Genomic DNA, 23497 nt, shown 5'->3' on the forward strand with positions numbered 1-23497 from the left:
GAAGGAAACAATTTATCTAGCTAATATACTGAAATGATTAAATGATTCCTAAAACTATAATCCAGCGCCTTGTTACATATGATTATAAATCCAGATGACAAATCTGGACAATACAAACATCAGAGTATTTCACAGTTACCAACCGACAAGAATGCTGTAGACAATCCCTGGTTGATCATCAGTTGGTTTAATATTTATGTCCTGATCAACAGCTAAAATTCGAGGCGTAACATTCACCGGGTTTATCCTTGCCTGAAAATAAAGCGAAACAACAAATTAATCTTATTTTTAAAGAAAAATCTTAAAGTTTAATAATGCTTCTATCATTCCGTTGCATTTAATAATTTATTCATAGATATCCATTTTTATTGCTTTCTGTAGAAAACTGAGCAGCAATGTCAAGCCTTTCATCAATGCACTGTTTGCTAAGAATCTTAGGACGGCATTCAAGGAATAATTTGAGACTCTCAACTAGCCAAAATAGCCTTTCAATTGTTTTTGTGGCTGACTTATTTTGAAGCCCATGTGTGCTGTGTAACAATAGGCTTGTGACTTTTTAACCAAAAGGCAATAATGGTGCAACAATGAAATCTCTTACAATGTTGGAACTTTGCAAAAAAATTCTTACAAAACCCACAAATAGTCACAAAGAATGTTTGCTTGAAAATATACTTTTTCTTTGAATATCTAAACAAATATAAGTAAAATGGTGTTCCACCAGCCTCTCCTGGATCTCTTTTAAAACTATGTTCCAATGTCTAAAGTTGTACCGACCACATCAGAACAGCAATCTGACAATGTTCTACTGGAACTAATTACATGTACATTCTCTAATTATATTCAAATCTTGTAGGTTTCTGTTAAGTCGAGTGAGGTATTATGTTCTGGAAGCAGGATATTTCAAAATACATTTAAAAAGAAATGGTTATTTGAGGTAGAGGATGTTTGTATAATGAATTTCCATTTTAAAACTGTGATTAAAATTCCTAAGCCTAATTCCAAACAAAGTAATCCAATCTATTTTCCTATTCAGTAAGATCACTTCCAGAATCAAGGAAATAAAAAGTTCTCTAATCTTTTAAGAGTAAAGTATTATCTCTTTATCTTCAATATTGGAAATAAAAGACTAAAGAGCATATTGATCTGAATAAATCTACATGCAACTGCACAAATTTATGTTTAGCAAGTTTAATTTGGATTCAATCGTGGGATCCAGCACCACAATTGTTTGTTTCTTTCTGTATCAGGATTACCATGATGCTATGAAAAATACTACAGTTTAATATGTAAACTTTTGCATGAAAACATTTGGTACACTCGCTTCAGAAACAACTTGTGCAGGGTTATTTTCTTGTCTGACCTCTGGTTTTACCTCCTGGAATCCCCTGCCAGAATGTCTCCACCTCTCCTCCTTTGGAAACCTAGCCAAAACCCATCTCTTAAGCCTAGCTTTTGGTCATCACTCTTAATCTCTCCTTTACTGGTCGGCATCAATTTTCCATTCTTTACATGCATATTCAGTGAATTGCCTTGAGATTTTTTTTATACAGTAATGACGTTATATAAATATAAACCAATGACAGTTTGGTTAAAGCTTTTCTTTAGCTGTACACCAAAGAAAAACTGAGTGAGACTCAGCAGACCATGCTATTGGAAACAGTGTGCCTGTATTTTCATTTCTGTCCTGACCCCACATTCACACATAGCTCCCCACCACAGTCAGTCATGGTGCTTGTGCTATTATGAGTCCAATTGTACATCTTTCAAGCACATCTTTATGGATTTGGCACTGGGGTCATGACCTGTGACTTCAAAGCATTGGTTCTGCCTCCTATAAGAGGTGACTGGCCATATATTAGTTAAATACGGTTAGAGAAAAGACCCAATTTCCTTATGTTAAGCCCTACATAACAGGCATCATGTAGTCAATCCTACTTGGAGAAATTGATTCAATGGTCCTGAATTGGCAAGGATAAATGAGTTGGATGTACTGCCAGGGTAGCAGATACTGATATCATTGTTAGTGTTAGTGGCATCATATATCATCTCAGCAGGAACCACGATAGGTGAGAACCCTTGGTCAATAGGTTCCAAGACAGTGGGATACTAAAGAATATCTCTCAGGTTGCTGCTGTGCTGATGCTGAAAAGTGGACATGGTGGGACATATTCTTGAGAAAGGCAGCAGTGACTCGAGGATGGACTTTGGGAATTACATACTCATTGTTACTCTAATAATGGAGTAGATGAGGACAAACATTCAGTTTGACCAGCAAGCCACACATGGTGAGAGCCTGATGCTCCCAAGTCCTCTCTTAACTCATCACAGAAGTCACACAACATTTGCCAATTGAACCAAAATCTCCAAAACATTGTGTGCTCAACCAATATATAAAACTAATATAATGCCAGTTAACTTGAAGAGAAAAAATTTACAGAGCTATGGGGAAAGAGCAGGTGAACGGGACTAATTGGATAGCTCTTTCAAAGAGTTGGCACAGGCATGATGGGCCGAATGGCCTCCTTCTGTGCTGTACCTACTATGAACTCTGAAGTACATCTCTTTCCTGAACTGTAGCATGTCTAAACCTACAATAGTTAATTTGAAATCTATAGAAAATACAAATCAGCAGCAATTTATAAATAATGGTAGCGTGCATGATATGTGAAAGCTTATACAAAAAAAGACTTAAAAGTCATTTTGTCAGTAGAATTGTGACAAACCCTTGATCTTAAATGTAGCAATGTTTTTCCAAAAGATGTAATAGAATCCAAATCTAACAGTGGCACATGGTACAAAGTGGCTCAAAATATGATACATAATGCAAAATACAGCAAGTAACATTGAGATAGCATTTATCACTTTGCTTATTTAACATTATGAAAAGCATTGACTACAATAAATAATGGACTTTACAAAAAAATTGGGCATGATTTTAAATGGGAAAAACCCGCCTCCAACATGCCCACTTCCAGCTTTCACGGGGGTGGGACGAGGGGCGGGCGACCAACCCACTCTCAGGAGGCGGGTTGGTCAGTAAAAGCTTTCAAGGAGCTTGAAACTGCAGGTAAGTGACTTTATAGCACAGCTTGTGGGCCTGGAGGAGCAGAAGTGATTCCCCCAGGCCCAACAAGCCTACCTGCAGCGACCACCCCCACGATCTCCGCACCGCCCCCCCCACGATCTCCGATCCACCCCACCATCTCTGATCCCCCGACCCCAAGCCCCCCGATGACTGACCCCAACCCCCCGATGACTGACCCCAAATCCCCTTGATCCCTGAAGAATGACCCCCCACCCCCACCCCCCGGAGATTGAGCCCCCCCCCGATGACTGACCCTCCTCCCCAATGACCCCCGAAGACTGATACCCACCCCCACCGATGACAGACCCCCACTCCCCGGTGATCACCGACCCCTCCCCTGATGATTGAGCTCGCCCCCTCCCCCCCGATGACCCCTCTCCATCTAACACTTACCTGTTCACGTCCTCTTCCTTCCTCTTCTTCCATCCGACTGAGACCAGCCTGTCAATCAGGCCGGCCTGTCGGGTGGGAAACCATTAAAAAAAAATGACGTCCTTACGTCAAAATCGTACGGTCATCTGGGAAATCTGTATTTCTGGGTTTCCCGTCAGGAATTCCGCCCCCTCGATAAAATCATGCCCATTAGTACAGTTTTTGTAATCTTACAAAAAGTCAACACATAACTCACAAAATTCAATAAATATACCTATATTAAAGTATATTCATTGATAAGTAGAAGTTTGAATTTTACAGTGTGACATTTCATTTGCCCAGTTGGGCAATATGCCTCATTTGTATCAGTGTTCTAATTGGTATTTTTAAAACCTCTGTAAGGTTTTCAATAACTAGACATCTAATTTTATGGTAACAATCTGATTAATGACACAAATGATAAATGAATACATCCATTATCAACATTGATCTCAAAATGTGTAGGTTGCATGTTCCAAACCTTGTGCAGTGTGAGGAACTAAAAAAAAATCTTGGAAATCCTTATCTCATCACAGTGATCACTGGGCACCAAAAGTTGTAAATTTGTTAATATTTTCAAGTTGATTTTAAAGTTTAGAACCTATTTTCCCTATAAAGCAACATTCCCAATGCCAATTTAATCTTGGCATAAGGTAAAGGACACACACTCATGTATTACCGGAGCTTCCTCTTTAATAAATATTGCATGATGATGATCTCCCTTCACCAGTTAAGTAAAATTCTACACAAGATTCATACAGAGCAGTGAAAGAAAATTCCAAATTAAACAATCATAAAACAGGCCACGGGCAAGTGTAGTTGAAGAGTGGGGGAGAAAGAGTAAGGTAATAATGACAAAGTAATTCCAGTACAAAGAAAAAAAAACTAGATGCAACCAACTTAGTCTTATTAGAACAAAATAATTGTCAATGAGTAAAAAATTTTAATCATTTTGAATTTTCATCACTTCCTATCACTATAGTTTTCAAAGCATGTCTGTCAATAATTCCTAATTTGCATTCCTCCAAATATTTAAAAGACAAAGGAAAAAAAGGGCATTAAGCATTTTCAGTTCTGCTCTACTCTTAAAATTAGGCAATTAATTAATGATGTTAGTGAAAGGACAGTATGCTGCTGCTATGCATTAGTACACAAGTGCCCTTGGCAACAAGGAGAAGGATGCTCCTTTATACCCACTATGACTCCCGCTGTGAGTTTCCAATCTCAGTCACAGCATCAAAGGAAGATGCCAAGAGCTTATGGAAAATTACACAGTAATTGACCCCGGGCCTTTTGGCCAACCAAAAAATGTCAATGGCAGGAGCTTAGGAGCAGGTAAACTGCTGAGAAAATAGTTTTCATCAGTCACACTGATTGATAATGAGAGACAATAATCTTCAATGACTGATGACAGCAGGTAACAGAATAGAGACTATTGTCCACTGACGTTGGAAACCACACTTTACAGTTCATAGGAAGGAAACATATCTTTTAATTAATTGAGCTCTTGGTTATTTAAAACTCAAAAGAATACAGAAGAGTCACATAAACATGTCTTCACAGAAATAGTTTAAGATATCCTGAACTCTGATCAAAATTTCCACAAAATATGATTGCATAACATGCTACAATTTTTAATTTACCGACTGGAATACTGACTGAATTCAAGTGCATCAAAAATATGGATGATTGATTTCCATTTTTAAATATGAGGGAGGGGTAAAGTCCAAGGTTCCTCCCCAGCACATTCATACAAGGCTTGTTTCCAATAGGAGTCACGACTCGTTTCATGCTGCATAAAGTGCCAGATACATAAATTCTTTGTGTATCTACATCTGTAGGAGGACCAAATTTTAAATATGCAGATTTTCACCTCCTTAGTGACTTCAATAAGTAATTAAATTCTAAAATTCATAAAGCATCTGAATAGTTCTGTAAAGAAAGTAATGATGGGATTTCCATTCCATGAATTATTACAGTACATTTATTACATTAACAGACTCTCTTTTAAAAATAGCTTTATCGACTTGACCTGCCACTGTTAAAGATTTGTTTATCTGAATTCCTAAGTGTTTCTGCTTTTCTACTTCTTTTAAAGTTTTACCATTTAGTGCATATCTCCTCCCCCGATTCTTCCTCCCAAAATGCAAAACCTCATATTTCTCTGCATTAAATTTAATTTGACATCTAATGACCCAATCTACTAACCTGTCCATGTCCTCCTATTGCTGATAATATTTAAGAATCTTGAAGTGCAACTGGATTTTAAGATTATAAAATGCTCTTCTTTATCCAGAGAGAATTTGACATTTGTGTTTATATATTTGAAGAACGAGGGCCCAATAAACCCTCCAACACATCTGGATTGATTCTTGCAGGTGTGTGTTAAATGCCTACTGTATGAGATCCTTGCTAAAAAGATGTTCAACATGTTAGATATGTTTTAGGTACATAATTCAGCACCTGAAATGAATATATCTCACCACAGACTAAAAACAAGACAAATTACCAGAACGGCTGATTTGAAGATTTTCCAAACACAAATTAACAACCAGTTCATCCTGTACATGATTACTCTCTGAATAAGGTGTTCCTGATACGCATCACAGATCATGTGATGCTCTATGTTAGAGTACAAGTGTATTGGAGTATGCTTGTACCCAACCCTCGGATTGGTGTGAGTTTGTGGGTTGAACTGCTCATACTCCTGCGGGGAGGGCACCCGCAAATGAGTAATCCTATATTTTTTTTAAAATGTAATATATCTTGCTTAATCGAGTGGAAAATGGAGATGAAGACTGTATAAAAGAATACAGTTCATTTCAGCTCTTGTGTTTTGACACGTGCTGTACAGATCGGGACAATCAGCATTTGTGCGAAAAATGTAGAGATTTATTCACAATCGCACGCCCAGAACTGAGCTCAATTTCAAGTATTTGTTCATTCCTATGCTTTATATATTTCATTTTGTTACATTGTGATTAAAATTAATACGCTTAGGAAAGAATCCCTGCAGCAACTACTTGATTAGAAAAATATTTTTTGCTCACACAGTATAAATTCAATTAGTGTCTTATATGATTTATAAAGAACTGTGAAAAATCATGTACAGGCTAAGTTTTAGTAATAGGCTTGTATGGTTACAATGTACTTAACAAGAAATCACAAAATAGACCTTAAAATGTCACCTTTATTATATTAATGTACTTGTACACTATGTAAATATTTCCCCAGAAAATTGGTGCTAATTACATTTCTAAACTAAGCAATCAGATATATATCTTGTGACTGTTCTATATGGTTGTAATAAAGAATTGTTTATGTCTATTCTTTACTGTACAGATTAGCTGTTATTTTACTAAACTGAAACACTTAACCCGAGTCTTAAATATAAACCTATTGCATTTCTCATTACATTTACAATAATATTGCAATTTCAGAATAAAGATGTAATTTAATTAACACATAGGGATACTTGTGATTTTATTACATGTATTATATTGCTTGAATAACCATTTAACTTCAAACATGTTCTGCAGATAATTTCACCACAGCTTTGTTCAACCGACCACCCGATAAGTGACTGTACCAAATGTTATCTTATAGAAGATTTGCCAAAAAATCCAGTCACTGTTCTTGGAGAAATAACAGGAATATAAATCTTCCAGCTGGTCTATGAAGATGGAGACGTTGCATTCTTTTGACAAACTTTTATTACAAATACAACAAATGTTAAGATTGCACTGTCTAGTTATTAACTACCAGTAGGCCTGCAATTTCAAGAATGCAAAAATTCAGTCAGTGTATGAGTTGAGCAGCACTAACGAAAACGAATCGGTAACCTTTTAACGCAGCCCCAGCAGGTCAGCTGGATGTAAACTTCAGCTAGACATAGGGTTCTACAACAAACTGCTGAACCAGGTAAATAAAATGTTGCACTTCTATTCTTGACTTGGTGGAAAAGTTATTAGATTTACTCCAGAATAAAGAACACAGCAATAATGGGGGATTTGCAGTCTGCCAGTCCAAATTTGGCGAATTGTGCAAAGTCTCACAACTACAAACTGGACGGGAGTCAAGACAGCATCTCACTTCTTCACTGCTACAACCATAAATAACAATTATTTACATTTTATATTAAAAAAAATTCACATCCCATCAAAATCTTTGTTTAGTCAAGAAAATTATTTAAAAACCTCAGCAATCCTATTTGGTGTTGGTTTGCTAATGTGATCAGAAAGGCAGCACATAATCCAACATGGCCACCGGACGTTATCGAGTGACGTCATTAGAAACACCCTGTATGTAAGTTTGCATGCCTCTGGTTTCACGATGGAGAATAGTACTGAGGAAATAAAATGAGTGTTTCTGGAGAGGTCACTCGAGCAGAATTTTAGTGCCTAGTGTTAAAATTGGATAGCCCGGTGGTGAAGGATGGAATACTAGAGCCTGGTCTTCAGTTGCTTCCAAGCCTTTATTCACAGATTCCCCTTACACACACACCACACACTAGATAAGCTCTCCTATAAAGCGGATACGAGAGAGTCCCCAATTCATACCCACTACCTGAATACAATTAACACTAATTGAGATAAATCATACAATTAACACCTAGGTTTTTGAAAAGTGAGAAAAGAAACGTTTTAATTAGAAGGAGACGTACTTTATAGAGGTGCCTCATGTTGGAATTGCCATAATTAAATATACAATCAGTTCTGCATAATACCTTTCCATCTTTATAATTAAATGTCTTGCAATAGACAAATGTTAGATGCAACACACCTTCCAAAGGTATCACATCTGAAAGTGCAATCTCAGAGCTTCAAGTTCGTAAGGCAAAAAACTGTGATTGGTTCAAATAACTATGTATTTGTTAAGTTACCAAAAAAAAATCTAATTGACTAAATGCGAATGATTCAAAAAGTAGCAAACAATACCAAGAAGGAATGAGTAACCTCCAGAAAACAGCAATCAAATCTCTTATTTTTCAAAGCTACTATTCAGCAACCAGCAGGATTCACAAAACTGGCTAATTCAATTGCTCAAATAATTTCTTATTTTTTTGACTGTCATTTTCTTTCTTTGCTCAAATGAACATATAGGGGGTGATTTTAAATCCCAAGAATGGGTGGGTTGGGGGCGGATGAGAGTTGAAAATTGCAGTTTTATTGTGTCGCAACAGCAAAATTTTCAGACTTTGCATTCCCAGTGGGAAGCTTGTACTTTTACGCACCGACGTTAAACCTGGAAGTAAAGCTGGGTTGCGGTCGCAACCCAAAAAACAACTATTTTCAACTCCCACCCGCCCCCAACCCACCCATTCTTGGGATTTAAAATCACCCCACTACAGATCAATCAGCATTTATAACATAGCGGACACATAAAAATGCACATTTCTAGAAAAAAAAGCACTAAACATGACTCTTAAATTGAGTATTTAATGGTAGAAATTCGTACAAAATAATTCGCACTTCTGTCTCGAGCCTGGGACTTTAGCTGAAAATCTGCCTGGGACCTGGTTGTTGAGATTGTCAGCTGGTGTGGACAAATTCAGTGGGCTCGATTTTAGCGTCGGGTTTCCTGCGGGTTTCCAGCGGGGGGGCCCCGAAAATCCCGATATTGGGTCACGTGACCGGATCACGCTGCGATTCCGACCACTTCCGGGTTCCCCGATGACGTGCGGGGCTGCGTGCGTGGCCCCCGCTGGTGGAAATCCCGCAGGCAATTAAAGCCAGCGGGGTTCCACTTGAGAGTACTTACCTTGCTTGTTGAGGTCATTTAATGAGCTGAATCAGCTGTCAAAAGAGGAAGTGTGGGATTTTACCTTCATCGCAGAGTGTATCACACACCGGGGGAAACAGTCTCCCTCCAACCAGGCGTGTTGCAGCCAGCAGCCTGTGGCAGGTGACAAGGTGCACTCCACGGGGGAGAGCCCTCACCCACGCAGGAGGCCACTGCGTCACGTAGGGCAACCCCTGCCCCCCACCACCCCCCGCCAAGCCAGAGGACAGACCGACACAAAACCGCAGCCCCAGTCTGGGGAACCACCCACCTACCCTGCACAACCCCTCAGACCAACACCTGCCAGATGGGTGGTGCGTGGACACCCTCGGAGGACGAACAGCATGACCAGCCCCAGCAGCCTCGCAGTCCACGCTGTCCGCCGCAGAGACGTGGAGCCCCCCAACACGGTGTTGTTGCACGCCCACCTGCACAGCAGGAGGGAGGGCTACCGCAGAGAGAGACACATCGCAGAGGGCACTACCCTCGCCACAGGGTCCACAGACCGAGGCGCAGCTCCCCGGACCTCTCCGAGCAGCAGTGCACAGGGAGGCGCAGATTCGCTCGACATGTAGTCGTGGAGATCTGCAGGCTCTTTCATGCCGAACTGCTCCTGGCTGGCCCCAGCACCAACTGCCTACCTGTCGCTGTCAAAGTCACCACTGCCCTCCACAACCTCTCCTCCGCATCCTTCCAGGGTGCAGCCGGGTACACCGCCGATGTCTCTCAGTCGTCTGCGCGGACGAGCCCTGCAAATACACCTGCACCTACTCTGCAGTAACACGATGGGTGTCATCAGTGGTGGGTCCTCATAGTGATACCCAGGAGCGGGCATTATTGGACACAACGGACAGGATTCGCGGAGACATGGCAGTGATGGTGCCAATGTAATGTGTGATGTTTGTTGCTCTGAAATTCAATATAGGTAACACCCATGGCAAACCCTCAGACACCCTTGTGCACCCCCTTCATGCTCACGACACGTTTGCCTTACGCTGCCTACTGCACATATGTGATGCATGCCCTGTGGCTGCAGCACAGGTGGTGGCAGGTTGAGTGAGGCTGGCCGTGAGGGAGATGCACGAGAGGGTGAGTATGGGATAGAGCAATGAGATTATATGAGGATTGGGTTGCGTGTTAGTGGCGGGGTGAGTACTGGCGAGGTGAGTAGGTGGAGGTAAGATGAGGATGGGGTTTGAGTGGGTATGAAGGGTGATGTGACAGAGTAGTGTTGGCGGTGCCGAAGGAGATGTGGGGTGGGGGCAGTGTTGTGGCAGACAGAGTGTAGGGGAAAGACTTCGTGTTCTCACTGTGGCTGACCTACTGCGGTCATTGCAGCACCTCCTGCACTGTATGCAGGTGGGCGATATGTTGGTGGCGCAGGTGACCCCCTCTGCCACCTCGAGCCAGGCCTTCTTGGTGGCAGAGGCAGGCCGCTTCCTCCCGCCCGCCGGGTGGAAGATCTCTGTCCTCCCCCTCCTCCTCACCCCATCTGATGATACCTGGGGTGAGGCATCATTAAACTGGGAGCAGCCTTCCCCCTAGGCTGCTCCATGCTGTAATTTGTTCCATTGGTTGCAGCATCTGTCAGTGCAGGACTGCCCCTTTAACTAGAGAGCCTCCAGCTGACAGATCATACTGCGCATGCGCAGCCCGCCCGACACGCAGACCAGCGGCGCGGACCCCGGAGGAGCAGGTAATTGATTCCTATTAGTGTGATGCCTGCTACGATCGCGCGGGCAACCCACTAATTTCACCAAGCGTGTTGACCACGCTCCCGAAACCCAACCCGCCGGAAACCCGCAGGCCTGGTAAAATCGAGCCCAGTGTGTGAGAGATGCATCATTAACGCGCAAGGATATTAAGGGCTCCGGAACCAAGGTGGGTAAATAGAGTTAAGATACAGATCAGATGATCTAATTGAATGGCGTAACAGGCTCGAGGGGTTGAATGGCTTACACCTGTTCCAATGTTCCTAATTGCATTTTAACTGTATGCTTCTGGAACCACAATACCAAAAGTGCATCACAACACACATTACAATAAGGTAGAAAAGAATGTGGGGAAATCGTGTGCACGAGGGATAGAGATGCTTCATGGGATTTGTCATTTTCACCCTGCTCCTGTGGAGCCTCAGTGCCCAGAATGCATTATGACTGAGCCGCTGACAGGCCAGACCTAGGGGTGATGCCAAGTGGCAAAGCATAGGGTAGCAGATTCTCCTGACTCCACAAATTCTGGGCCCTTTTGTTTTGAGAGGTCACCAGTACTCCCTTTAAGGACCACTAATTAAGCCATTCCCCACCTGGTAGAGATGGTATTGCGCACACTCCATCCATTTGTAATGGAAAATTGCAAATGAAGTTCTTACAACCAGCATAGGACTTCGATTTGCCATATGTAAGCACCCTCCCACCTAAAACATATGGGCGAGCACCTCACCTATCTACAGGTCTGCCTAAAAATTACATCAGGTATGAGTGTCAATGGGGCAGCCGAGATAGCCCCCCCCACCACTGATTTTTAACTGACCAGAAGCCCATTTTATAGTCGGAAAATGGTCAGCTGGCATTTCAAAATTGCCCCCTGCAATTCTAAGGAAAAGGTGCATCACATACCAATACTATCTTCCATTTAACCTATTACCTTCCTTACATTAAATATTGTAGTCTAAATCATTATAATCTAAATCTGCCAATCATCCTCATAACTCTTCTTCACACTCTTCCTTTTCCATCAATGTTCTTTCAGACCTATGAGAATCAGAAATAGTTGCAATACGCCAAATGAGGTCTAACAAATGTATTATATATGATTAATATCAACTCTTTTGACTGAAAACTATAAATCCGGCTATTGTACTCTGATTTGTTGCTTTCCTTCTTGAACTGCTGCTTCACATTGTAGACAGTTTTAATAACACTCTTTCACTCTTGAATCCCTTTCCCATTCTTCATGGTTTTACCCTTACCATTTTGTCATGTTTAATATGTTACTGCTACAAAGGTCTGGATTGTTTTGACTGCTACATAGATGAACGGTACTGTTCAACTGCACATGAAACACAATATCAATCTCACTAATGTACATATTATTTGTTATTTTTTTTTAAAACAAGCTATCTGTCATTTCACAGAATATATATAACATGCACCTTTGAAAAAATTAGTTAGGGGTGACAGATGATAGCACTGTTCGTAATAGATGAAACTCAAAGGTTTATTTAAGTGCATATTTTGACACTAGAATATAAAAATTACACGGTTATTTTACTTTCAAAAATAAATAACCATGTTTCCTAAGGTACAGAATCTGATTTTCACTATTTAGAGTGGACACATCCAGAATTTATTCCTAGAATAATTTGTTTTTAAGATGTTTAGTTAGATCTGAACCCTCTAAACTGAACTGGGAATAGTGAAGAGAAATAAATATTTGTCTAATTAAAAGTCTTGCATTCATTACTCATCCATAGGGTGTCACACCTTACATTGGTATGTCAACACTTTTGTGATTGGCTCAAATAACCAATACCTATTAAGTTAGCAATGCTGATTCACTCAAATATCCCATTGACTAAATGAAAAGCAATTTAAAAACTTTCATTCACTAGATAGGTAGGAAACATTACCAATCAGAAATCACTACAAAATCAATCAAAAGATTCAAAAAAGAAATTCAGTCATTTGGCAGCCATGTTGTTTTCCAACCCATTATGCTAGATACCCCCAATGACATTTAAAACATAATAACTGCATTAAAAAAGCCTAGAAATTACTGTTGGCAATATTAAAGAAGAAAGAACATGCATTTATGTAACATCTTTCAGGACATCAGGACATCCCAAAGCATTTCACAGCCAATGAAGTATTTTTGAATTGTAGTCACTGTTGTAGGCAAATGCAGCAGCAAATTTAAGCAAACAGCAATGAAATGGAAGACCAGAAAATGTGCTTTAGTGGTGTTGGTTGAGGGATAAATGTTGACCAGGACACCAGGAGGACTCCTCTGCTCTTGTTCAAATAATGCCATGGTTTCTTTTGTGTCCACCTGACACGGCAGATGGAGCTTCGGTTTGATGCCTCATCCCAAAAGACGGCACCTCCGACAGTGCAGCGCTCCCTCTGTACAGCATTGAATTGTCAGCCTAGATTATATGGCAGTCTCTGGGCTTAGATCAATGACCTTCTGACTCAGAGGCAAGAGTGCTACCACTGAGCCAAGGCTGACACCTAGTGTACAAACACTTCAGTTCTGCTACTTTCCTGGACCTAGAAGTTTTCACCTCTGGCTTTCATGTCAGTATTTTCCAGGCTCCACACAAATCCTCTTTTGGGGCCTTTGTGTATGTGCATAGTATCACTGCTACTCTGTACATGTGTGGCTTGGACACTGGGACTTTACAGGTCCTTCTTAACTTGACTTTTCTTTTTGGTTTCTTTTTCTCTCCAGTGATTTTTTTCCACAGTTGTTGGTCCCAGGGCCTCTACTCCTCCTCCTATTCATAATTGATTGTTTTTCGATCCAGTTTGCCAGTCACTTACTGTTTACAAAGATGTGACTTCGTACCTGAATCTAGTCGCAAGTTGGAAGAGGGAGTTGCAAAAGCCCGCAGAGGTCAGAGTAGATGCTCGGAGAAGTGGGGAGATTAAGAGAGAGGGAGAGGGAGAGAGAGAAAATCCATTGGGAAATGGAAGTGTGGTCGATGGGAAGGAGGGAAAAAAACAAAAAGTTATAACAGCTGTAGGAAAGAGAGCCAGGGGTAGGCATTTTTAAAAATTGCAATGGGGAGTAGGAGGAGGAAGATCTCATCATGTATGCCGGGTAGAAATGAATGAATATTAGCTAGCAGATACACAGAAGCAATTTGCATATGAAACATGCTGGAGTAGCGGTGTAATGGGCTTTTGCAGCGGGTCAGCCCACCGGGGAACTATAGCAGCTCCACTGCTCCAGTAATCCAGCCATGTGCCGGTAAAACAGTAGAGGAGAAAGCCACACCCCAGCTTGGAATGCTGGGTGTATAATCAGTGCCAGTGTGGAGCATGGTCCCTCGTGCTATTTACTAGAGTCACCCATGGGAGTAAGATGCTGCAAAGTTTGTCAGTATCTCAAAATACGATTCTGGTCAGAATTAAACTAAAAAAAATGACTTGCATTTCTATAGCGCCTTTCACAACCTCAGGATGTCCCAAAGTGCTTTACAGCCAATGAAGTACTTCTGAAGTGTAATCACTGTTGTAATGTAGGAAACATGGCAGCCAATTCACGCACAGCAAGGTCCAACAAACAGCAATATCATAATGACCAGATAATGTGTTTTGTAATATTGGTTGAGGGATAAATATTGGCCAAGGCTCCCCACAGTCCTTCTTCGAATAGCACTATGGGATCTTTTGCCTCCAGGGCAGATGGGCCTTGGTTTAACGTCTCATCCGAAAGACGGCACCTCCGACAGTGCAGCACTCCCTCAGTACTGCACTGGGATTGCCAACCTAGATTATGTGCTCAAGTCTCTGGAGTGGGACTTGAACCCACAATCCTCTGACTCTGACACCTGGTGAGTGAGACACTAGGAATTGAGGCTTGACAGCATGGTTATCGATTGCTGAGAGCGTTGTCTCACAAATACCTACTCCTGAGCTATAAGCCTGGGGCTCAATTTGGAGCATGTGCCTGGAACACAATTTCAGGAAAATGGTGACACAAGAGATCAACTAACATTAACAAAAAGAGCTATCAGGAAGAATCAGACACATGCTCTACATTGACTGTGAACAGACCAGAATTAAGAATGAACTCTCATTTATCCAGCACCTCATCAGATCTTTAGGACATCCCAAAGTGTTTTAGAAACATAGAAAATAGGAGCAGGAGTAGGCCATTCAGCCCTTCGAGCCTGCTGTGCCATTCAATATGATCATGGCTGATCCTCTATCTCAATACCATATTCCCACTCTCTCCCCGTACCCCTTGATGCCTTCTGTGTCTAGAAATCTATCTATCTCCTTCTTAAATATATTCAATGACTTGACCACCACAGCCTTCTGTGGTAGAGAATTCCACAGGTTCACCACCCTCTGAATGAAAAAATTTCTCCTCATCTCAGTCCTAAATATCTTACCCCGTATCCTATTACAATTAGTAGCTTACTTCTGAAGTGCGGTCAGTCACTGTTGATATGTAGGCAAACAAGTCAGTTAACTTGTGCACAGCAAATGAATGAATGAATGACAAGAGAATAGGGCAGATTCTGCTCTTACTGCAATTGGGTGTAAAGGACAGCCTAGGCACAGTATATAGAGGAAATTCACGCAGGAGGATCGCATTTGCTTAATGGAGACTGTCTGATTTCCCATTTATTAAAATGAATGGATGGACAGGTTCCATTAAGCCCATGTGACCCTCCTGTATGCGCTGCACCTTGTCATCCTTTACACTCAAGCACAATAAGAGGAAAAGCTGCCCTATTAAATGAGGAACGTTAGCCAGGACACCAGGGAAACCTCCTGGCCTTCTCCAACTGGAGCCATGGGATCCTTTACGTTCGCCTGAGTACGCAGACGTGACCTAAAAAACATCTTCAACAATGTAGCGCTCCCTCAGTGCTGCATTGAAGTGTCAGTCCAGATTATGTGCTCAAATCCATAGTGGGGCTTGATCCCACCTCATGGAAAAGATGAATGGCACAAGACAGGACACAGAGTAGAAACTGAGCTGATGGAATAGAAAAGTAAAAGAACAGAGAAAATAAAGGAAATACTTAATGAAAGTGAGAAAAAAATGATTTAGTGAACAAAACATAAGATCCATTTATTTATGAAGGAAATGCTAAAAAAAAAACAATAAGAACACAGTCGATGTTAAAAAATAATCAGCTTGTTGTAATGATCATGAGGGAACAGGCTGTGGGAAGGCAGAGTGCGGATTCTCCCAGCCCCAAGGAGAAGCAGCCACAACTTCACCTTCTCATAGCTGAGTCCCTCAAGGTTGTTAAACTATTCTGAAGAAATAAAGTGAGACGTAATGTAGAAACAAAATCAAGCAGCATTGAAGAGCAACAAGGGTATGAGGAAACTAGGAAGAGTACAATATAGGCAATTGTAGGAGGTGAAAATTATGAAAGAATAAGGACAGAAGAAGTGATAATTAACATTAAACAGTTATGATTCAATTACACCAAAGATAAGTTTTTTAATTGAGGACAATATTGGATACAATATTTTCCTTAGTACTATTTACTTGGAAAAATAAGTAATAATGATAAATACTGTACATATGGAAGAAATCATCTGAGCCTGCTTGGCAATAAAGACATTTTCTTCTTATCCTAGTGAAACAATCAATAGGTTCTATGTGTATTGGAGTCCGATTGTGTGCATGTTTGATGCATCAGAAAGCTTAAATATAGTGATATAGAGAAATTGCACAGTGATGCCACATTCAAAAATTGCTTTGTATCCTTTTCTCCTCTTGAAGGTACTGACAGCTATTGAGGTACAGTTCCATGGGTGGAGGACAGGCTATGGTAACTCACCTAAGTAGTTATTCATAGAAGTTACAACATGGAAACAGGCCCTTCGGCCCAACATGTCCATGTCGCCCAGTTTATACCACTAAGCTAGTCCCAATTTCCTGCACTTGGCCCATATCCCTCTATACCCATCTTACCCATGTAACTGTCCAAATGCTTTTTAAAAGACAAAATTGTACCCGCCTCTACTACTGCCTCTGGCAACTCGTTCCAGACACTCACCACCCTTTGAGTGAAAAAATTGCCCCTCTGGACCCTTTTGTATCTCTCCCCCTCACCTTAAATCTATGCCCCCTCGTTATAGACTCCCCTACCTTTGGGAAAAGATTTTGACTATCGACCTTATCAATGCCCCTCATTATTTTATAGACTTCTATAAGATCACCCCTTAACCTCCTACTCTCCAGGGAAAAAAGTCCCAGTCTGTCTAACCTCTCCCTGTAAGTCAAACCATCAAGTCCCGGTAGCATCCTAGTAAATCTTTTCTGCACTCTTTCTAGTTTAATAATATCCTTTCTATAATAGGGTGACCAGAACTGTACACAGTACTCCAAGTGTGGCCTCACCAATGCCCTGTACAACTTCAACAAGACATCCCAACTCCTGCATTCAATGTTCTGACCAATGAAACCAAGCATGCCGAATGCCTTCTTCACCACCCTATCCACCTGTGACTCCACTTTCAAGGAGCTATGAACCTGTACTCCTAGATCTCTTTGTTCTATAACTCTCCCCAACGCCCTACCATTAACGGAGTAGCTCCTGGCCCGATTCGATCTACCAAAATGCATCACCTCACATTTATCTAAATTAAACTCCATCTGCCATTCATCGGCCCACTGGCCCAATTTATCAAGATCCCGTTGCAATCCTAGATAACCTTCTTCACTGTCCACAATGCCACCAATCTTGGTGTCATCTGCAAACTTACTAACCATGCCTCCTAAATTCTCATCCAAATCATTAATATAAATAACAAATAACAGCGGACCCAGCACCGATCCCTGAGGCACACCGCTGGACACAGGCATCCAGTTTGAAAAACAACCCTCTACAACCACCCTCTGTCTTCTGTCGTCAAGCCAATTTTGTATCCAATTGGTTACCTCACCTTGGATCCCATGAGATTTAACCTTATGCAACAACCTACCATGCGGTACCTTGTCAAAGGCTTTGCTGAAGTCCATGTAGACCACGTCCACTGCACAGCCCTCATCTATCTTCTTGGTTACCCCTTCAAAAAACTCGTGAGACATGATTTTCCTCTCACAAAACCATGCTGACTGTTCCTAATTAGTCCCTGCCTCTCCAAATGCCTGTAGATCCTGTCACTCAGAATACCCTCTAACAACTTACCCACTACAGATGTCAGGCTCACCGGTCTGTAGTTCCCAGGCTTTTCCCTGCCGCCCTTCTTAAACAAAGGCACAACATTTGCTACCCTCCAATCTTCAGGCACCTCACCTGTAGCGGTGGATGATTCAAATATCTCTGCCAGGGGACCCGCAATTTCCTCCCTAACCTCCCATAACGTCCTGGGATACATTTCATCAAGTCCCGGAGATTTATCTACCTTGATGCGCGTTAAGACTTCCAGCACCTCCCTCTCTGTAATATGTACACTCCTCAAGACATCACTATTTATTTCCCCAAGTTCCCTAACATCCATGCCTTTCTCAACCGTAAATACCGATGTGAAATATTCATTCAGGATCTCACCCGTCTCTTGTGGTTCCGCACATAGATGACCTTGTTGATCCTTAAGAGGCCCTACTCTCTCCCTAGTTACTCTTTTGCCCTTTATGTATTTGTAGAAGCTCTTTGGATTCTCCTTTGCCTTATCTGCCAAAGCAATCTCATGTCCCCTTTTTGCCCTCCTGATTTCTCTCTTAACTCTACTCCGGCAATCTCTATACTTTTCAAGGGATCCACTTGATCCCAGCTGCCTATGCATGTCATATGCCTCCTTCTTCTTTTTGACTAGGGCCTCAATCTCCCGAGTCATCCAAGGTTCCCTACTTCTACCAGCCTTGCCCTTCACTTTATAAGGAATGTGCTTACCCTGAACCCTGGTTAACACACTTTTGAAAGCCTCCCACTTACCAGACGTCCCTTTGCCTGCCAACAGACTCTCCCAATCAACTTTTGAAAGTTCCAGTCTAATACCATCAAAATTGGCCTTTCCCCAATTTAGAATTTTAACTTTTGGGCCAGACCTATCCTTCTCCATAGCTATCTTAAAACTAATGGAATTATGATCACTGGTCCCAAAGTGATCCCTCACTAACACTTCTGTCACCTGCCCTTCCTTATTTCCCAAGAGGAGGTCAAGTTTTGCCCCCTCTCTAGTCGGGCCATCCACATACTGAATGAGAAATTCCTCCTGAATACACTCAACAAATTTCTCTCCATCCAGCCCCTAATGCTATGGCTGTCCCAGTCAATGTTGGGAAAGTTAAAGTCCCCTACTATTACCACCCTATTTTTCTTGCAGCTGTCTGTAATCTCCTTACATATTTGCTCCTCAATTATTTTCCATGTGAGCCTGCACGGAGAGTGCTGGCAGACTATTTTAGCATGAGGGGCACCCTCAAGTAAAATCCTGTCTCTTCCCAATGTCCAAGCACGTTCCCTTTGCAAATACTGCCTGCCCCAGGTCAGATCAGAGAGATACTGATCAGCTCAGATACTTGTATTATTTCTTAACCAAGTCGCTGGGAGAGTTGCATTCAAGATCTTTATGTAAAGGTTAAGTTAGTTAATAAATAAAAAATAGTTAAGGACCATGCTAATATTAAGAGCACTCAGTAGGGTGGCGTGCACGTCCCTTGCATTTTTATTCTACCTTTGGAGGCGCACAGTGGATTATACCAGTATAATAAGGTGCTTCATCATATTCTGCATAATGCACAAGCTTCTGAGGAATACACCCTTTTTCACCTTCAAATCTAAAACAGCAACCTCTTTTAGATGAACTGAAAATTGATTTTTTTTCTGGAATGATCAAAAGGCAAGAGTACAAATATATTGCAGAAATAAATCAATTTAGAATTTATGCTCTTTGGCATTCTGAAAAGGAAAATGGCTGTGGCTAGTTTAACAAATTTCAGTTTTTATTCGGATCAGAGGAATAACATGCAAAGTTATTGGAAGATAGTTTGAAGCTATCCTGCTTTGAATAATTTAGAGCCCAACAGGAGGGCCTTGTATCAAAATGACTGACTGACTTAGATGTTAAGACAAATGATCGCCAGAACTTTTAACCTCACCGAGTAAAATGTGATTCGGGTGGGATGTACAACAGGCAACCCATTCGATATATCTTGTTTTACACCTCCACCTAAGTTGAAAGTTCCGCCCGATGTTTCCACAGCAGCCAGATCATTACAGACTTTTGACTTAGGAGTTGTAAGGTGGCCATAAAGATGGAGACATATTTTTCTAAATGTTCCCCTGGTTCTGCAACTTAACACCCACAACCAGCCAGTCTAATACCACCTAAAATTTTAAAAAAAGCCATTGGGCACAACAAGTCTGACCCGTTTGTAATAGATCAACACCACATACTTGCTTTCAACATTTCCTTCAAGCCCTAGAGCACATTTATATTGTGTACTTCAAGAAACTTTCCTGGTAACTTTTTCTACAACTCATTACTTTTGGATTAAAAATTTATGCCCGACTTTGCTTCTTACTCCTAAACTCCTCAATTTGAAAGTTGGGCCCATTGGTAGTTAAATTATTTCCCAAGGTGAACAACCTGCTTGGATGGATTTTGCCAAATCACTTTATAATCTTGAAAATTTCCATGATCGGTGCTTGTTTCGTAGACTGTGCCTTAAATACAAGAAATATATTTTCTAAATAAAACTGTTTTAAAAACATTGTAAGGTACAGCAGATCCTATTGTTACTATTAGTTTGAATATTCCTTATCTCACTCTGGCTTCAGTATTGTTTTGCAAGAAAATACAGTCACTTTAATTAACTAACAGATGAAAAGCACAAAGACCAGAACTCTATCAATTGTAGGCTAGAATTTAGTGTTGGTTATAATAGCGGATAAATGTTTATCTCAGTCCTATGACATTCCTGTCAGTTATTTTAAATGGGCTAATGCATTTATTAAAATAGTGGACAGAAGAATGTCAGACAACATGATAAGCATTTGCCCGCTATTATCACCAATGGTAATTTCTAACCATACATCTTCTCATAGCTGTTAAGAAAGGTCATGCCAGTATAACAGTTTACGTCAATAATACTTGGTTCGCTGGATCCTGAATAAATAGCCACTTTATAATGATTGGTACCTCTATTACTGAACACTTTATAAAATGTTTATAAAATGACAAATCTTAATCAGAAGCGTGCAGAGTTAAATTCAGGGTAGGAATATGAACATCGAGGGTGGTTAGAGAAGCAAACTAAAGTCCTGAAATTCTACCATAAAATGCACTCAATATAGGGGATAAACTGTAGCACAAGGTCCTTTACATTCTGTGTTTAGGTTGTGTTAGGATTTTACTTTGAGAATGAAATATCTTTATGTTTTGGATGCGAATTACCCACGAACAAATATTATACAACTTCGATAAATTCAGCAGTGCACTGTTATTGGTACTAATGAGCTGCAAAATTATATCCCTCTGGTACAGAAACATATATTGCAAAATCCACTGTTAACTGAAATTTAATCTGGGTTTAATACAATTTTATTTACAACAAAGTCATTGATAACCTGTCTAATGATAATCCAATTTAATGAAACACAATGCAAACATAGTCTAGATTAGCACTGTTGTTCTCTATGCAAAATAGTCCTGAAAGAAATATACATGTCCTGAAGCAAAACACTTAATGCTAAAGCATGTAGCTATTGTTCTTTCCTGAGTCATCATAAATCTTATTAGAAGATGGAGGGAGAAGGGGGAAGTGAAAGGATCCCTGTCTGCCTGTTAATAATGTTATACACATTTGACTAGCCAGGTTCTTAACCTCTGCTTGAGAATAAGAAACACACAATAACTAGATTTCTTATTGTACTGGTTCCAATCTAAAATAATCTAAACCATACACTCCACTAGAAAGGCTCCTCTTCCCATTGAACAAAAAAATATCATGGAGATTTATTTCAAGATGTCAGAGAACACAGATTTGTTAAAGGAAAATCGTTTTTGACTAACTTGATTGAGTTCTTTGATGAAGTAATGGAGAAGGTTGATGAGGGTAGAATGGTTGATGTGTATATGGACTTTCAAAAGGCATTTGATAAAGTGCTACGTAATAGACTTATCAAAATTAAAGCCCATGGGATTAAAGGGACAGTGGCAGTGGGGATACAAAATTGGCTAAGGGACAGAAAGCAGAGAGTAGTGGTGAACAGTTGTTTTTCAGGCTGGAGGGTGGTATCAGTGGTGTTCCCCAGGGGTCAGTATTAAGACCACTGCTTTTATTAATGACCTGGACTTGGGTAAAGAGGGCATAATTTCAAAGTTTGCAGATAAAATGAAACTTGGAAATGCAGTAAAGAATGTGGAGGATAGTAACAGACTTCAGGAAGGCATAAGATATACTGGTGAAATGGGCAGACACATAGCAGCTGAAATTGTATACAGCGAGTTGTATTGATCTGAAATGCACTGCCTGAAAGGGTGGTGGAAGCAGACTCAATAGTAACTTTCAAATGGGAATTGGATGAATACTTGAAGGGAAAATATTTACAGGGCTATGAGGAAAGAGCAGGGGAATGGGACTAATTGGATAGCTCTTTCACAGGCACGATGGGCCAAATGGCCTCCTCCTGTGCTGTACTTACTATGATACTATGACAAATTAGAGAGACTGAAAACAATTAAATTAGTTAGGTCTGATGACATTTATCCAGGAGTTTTTTGGGGAGACCAGGGAGAAGATTTGTAAGGCACTAGCTAATATCATGAAAGAATTATCGAATATTGGTAAGACATTACAGCACTGGAAGCAGGTGAATTAAATATCTAAGCATAAGAGGGGAGACAAATCTGATTCAGATAACCATAGACCTATTACTTAAAACTCTATTCCAGGCACACCAATGAAAACCATTGTAATGGATATGATGGAGGAGCACCTGTATAGCAATTACTTTATAAAGAACAGTCATCATGGCTTCAGAAGATTATGGCTCGATTTTCAAGCTGAAGTGCTGGTGCGTCGGGGGCGGGGGAGCGCCGAAAATCAGGGAAATCCCGAGTGGGTGAGGAAGGCAGCTCCAACCCGCCGACTTCCAGGTGCCCACAGACGCGTCTGTGTGCGCGTGCGCCTCACGAATGCGGAAGTCCCACCAGCAATTAAAGCCAGCGGGATGATAGTTAACACAGTTATTTAGATAGTTTAAGCATTTGAAGTAGTTAATCTCGTGGTGATTGAGGCAGGGGACCGATTTTTATTCAGCCTCAGCGTGTTTCCCGTGCTGTGGGAAACACTCCTTTTTTTAAGGAGATATGCTTCAGCCAGCAGCCAGCTGGACATTGAAATGTTTGTTTGACAGATGGGGATAAAAGGTGAGTTATTGCAGCAGGGCACTCTGTTCTTAGAGACAAACTGTTGGTTGGGTGAGCTTTGTGTTTACACTGAAAATTCTTAGTTTCCACTCAGAATTGTTCTGTTTAGCCATATTTACCAACTTTTCGGACCCCCTCAAAA

General features: G+C 40.9%; 1 protein-coding gene across 1 annotated transcript in view; it reads right to left on the reverse strand.

The window, feature by feature from the left end:
- Nucleotides 1-23497, reverse strand: part of pcdh15b (protocadherin-related 15b) — a 591688-nt gene that overhangs the window by 375953 nt on the left and 192238 nt on the right. The window contains exon 8 of the mRNA XM_068002764.1: nucleotides 144-252. Coding sequence (XP_067858865.1) covers nucleotides 144-252 — 109 coding nt within the window. The remainder of the gene's footprint in view (nucleotides 1-143; nucleotides 253-23497) is intronic.

This window comes from Heptranchias perlo, chromosome 21 (assembly GCF_035084215.1).
Source record: "Heptranchias perlo isolate sHepPer1 chromosome 21, sHepPer1.hap1, whole genome shotgun sequence".
NCBI classification, from domain to species: Eukaryota; Metazoa; Chordata; class Chondrichthyes; order Hexanchiformes; family Hexanchidae; genus Heptranchias; species Heptranchias perlo.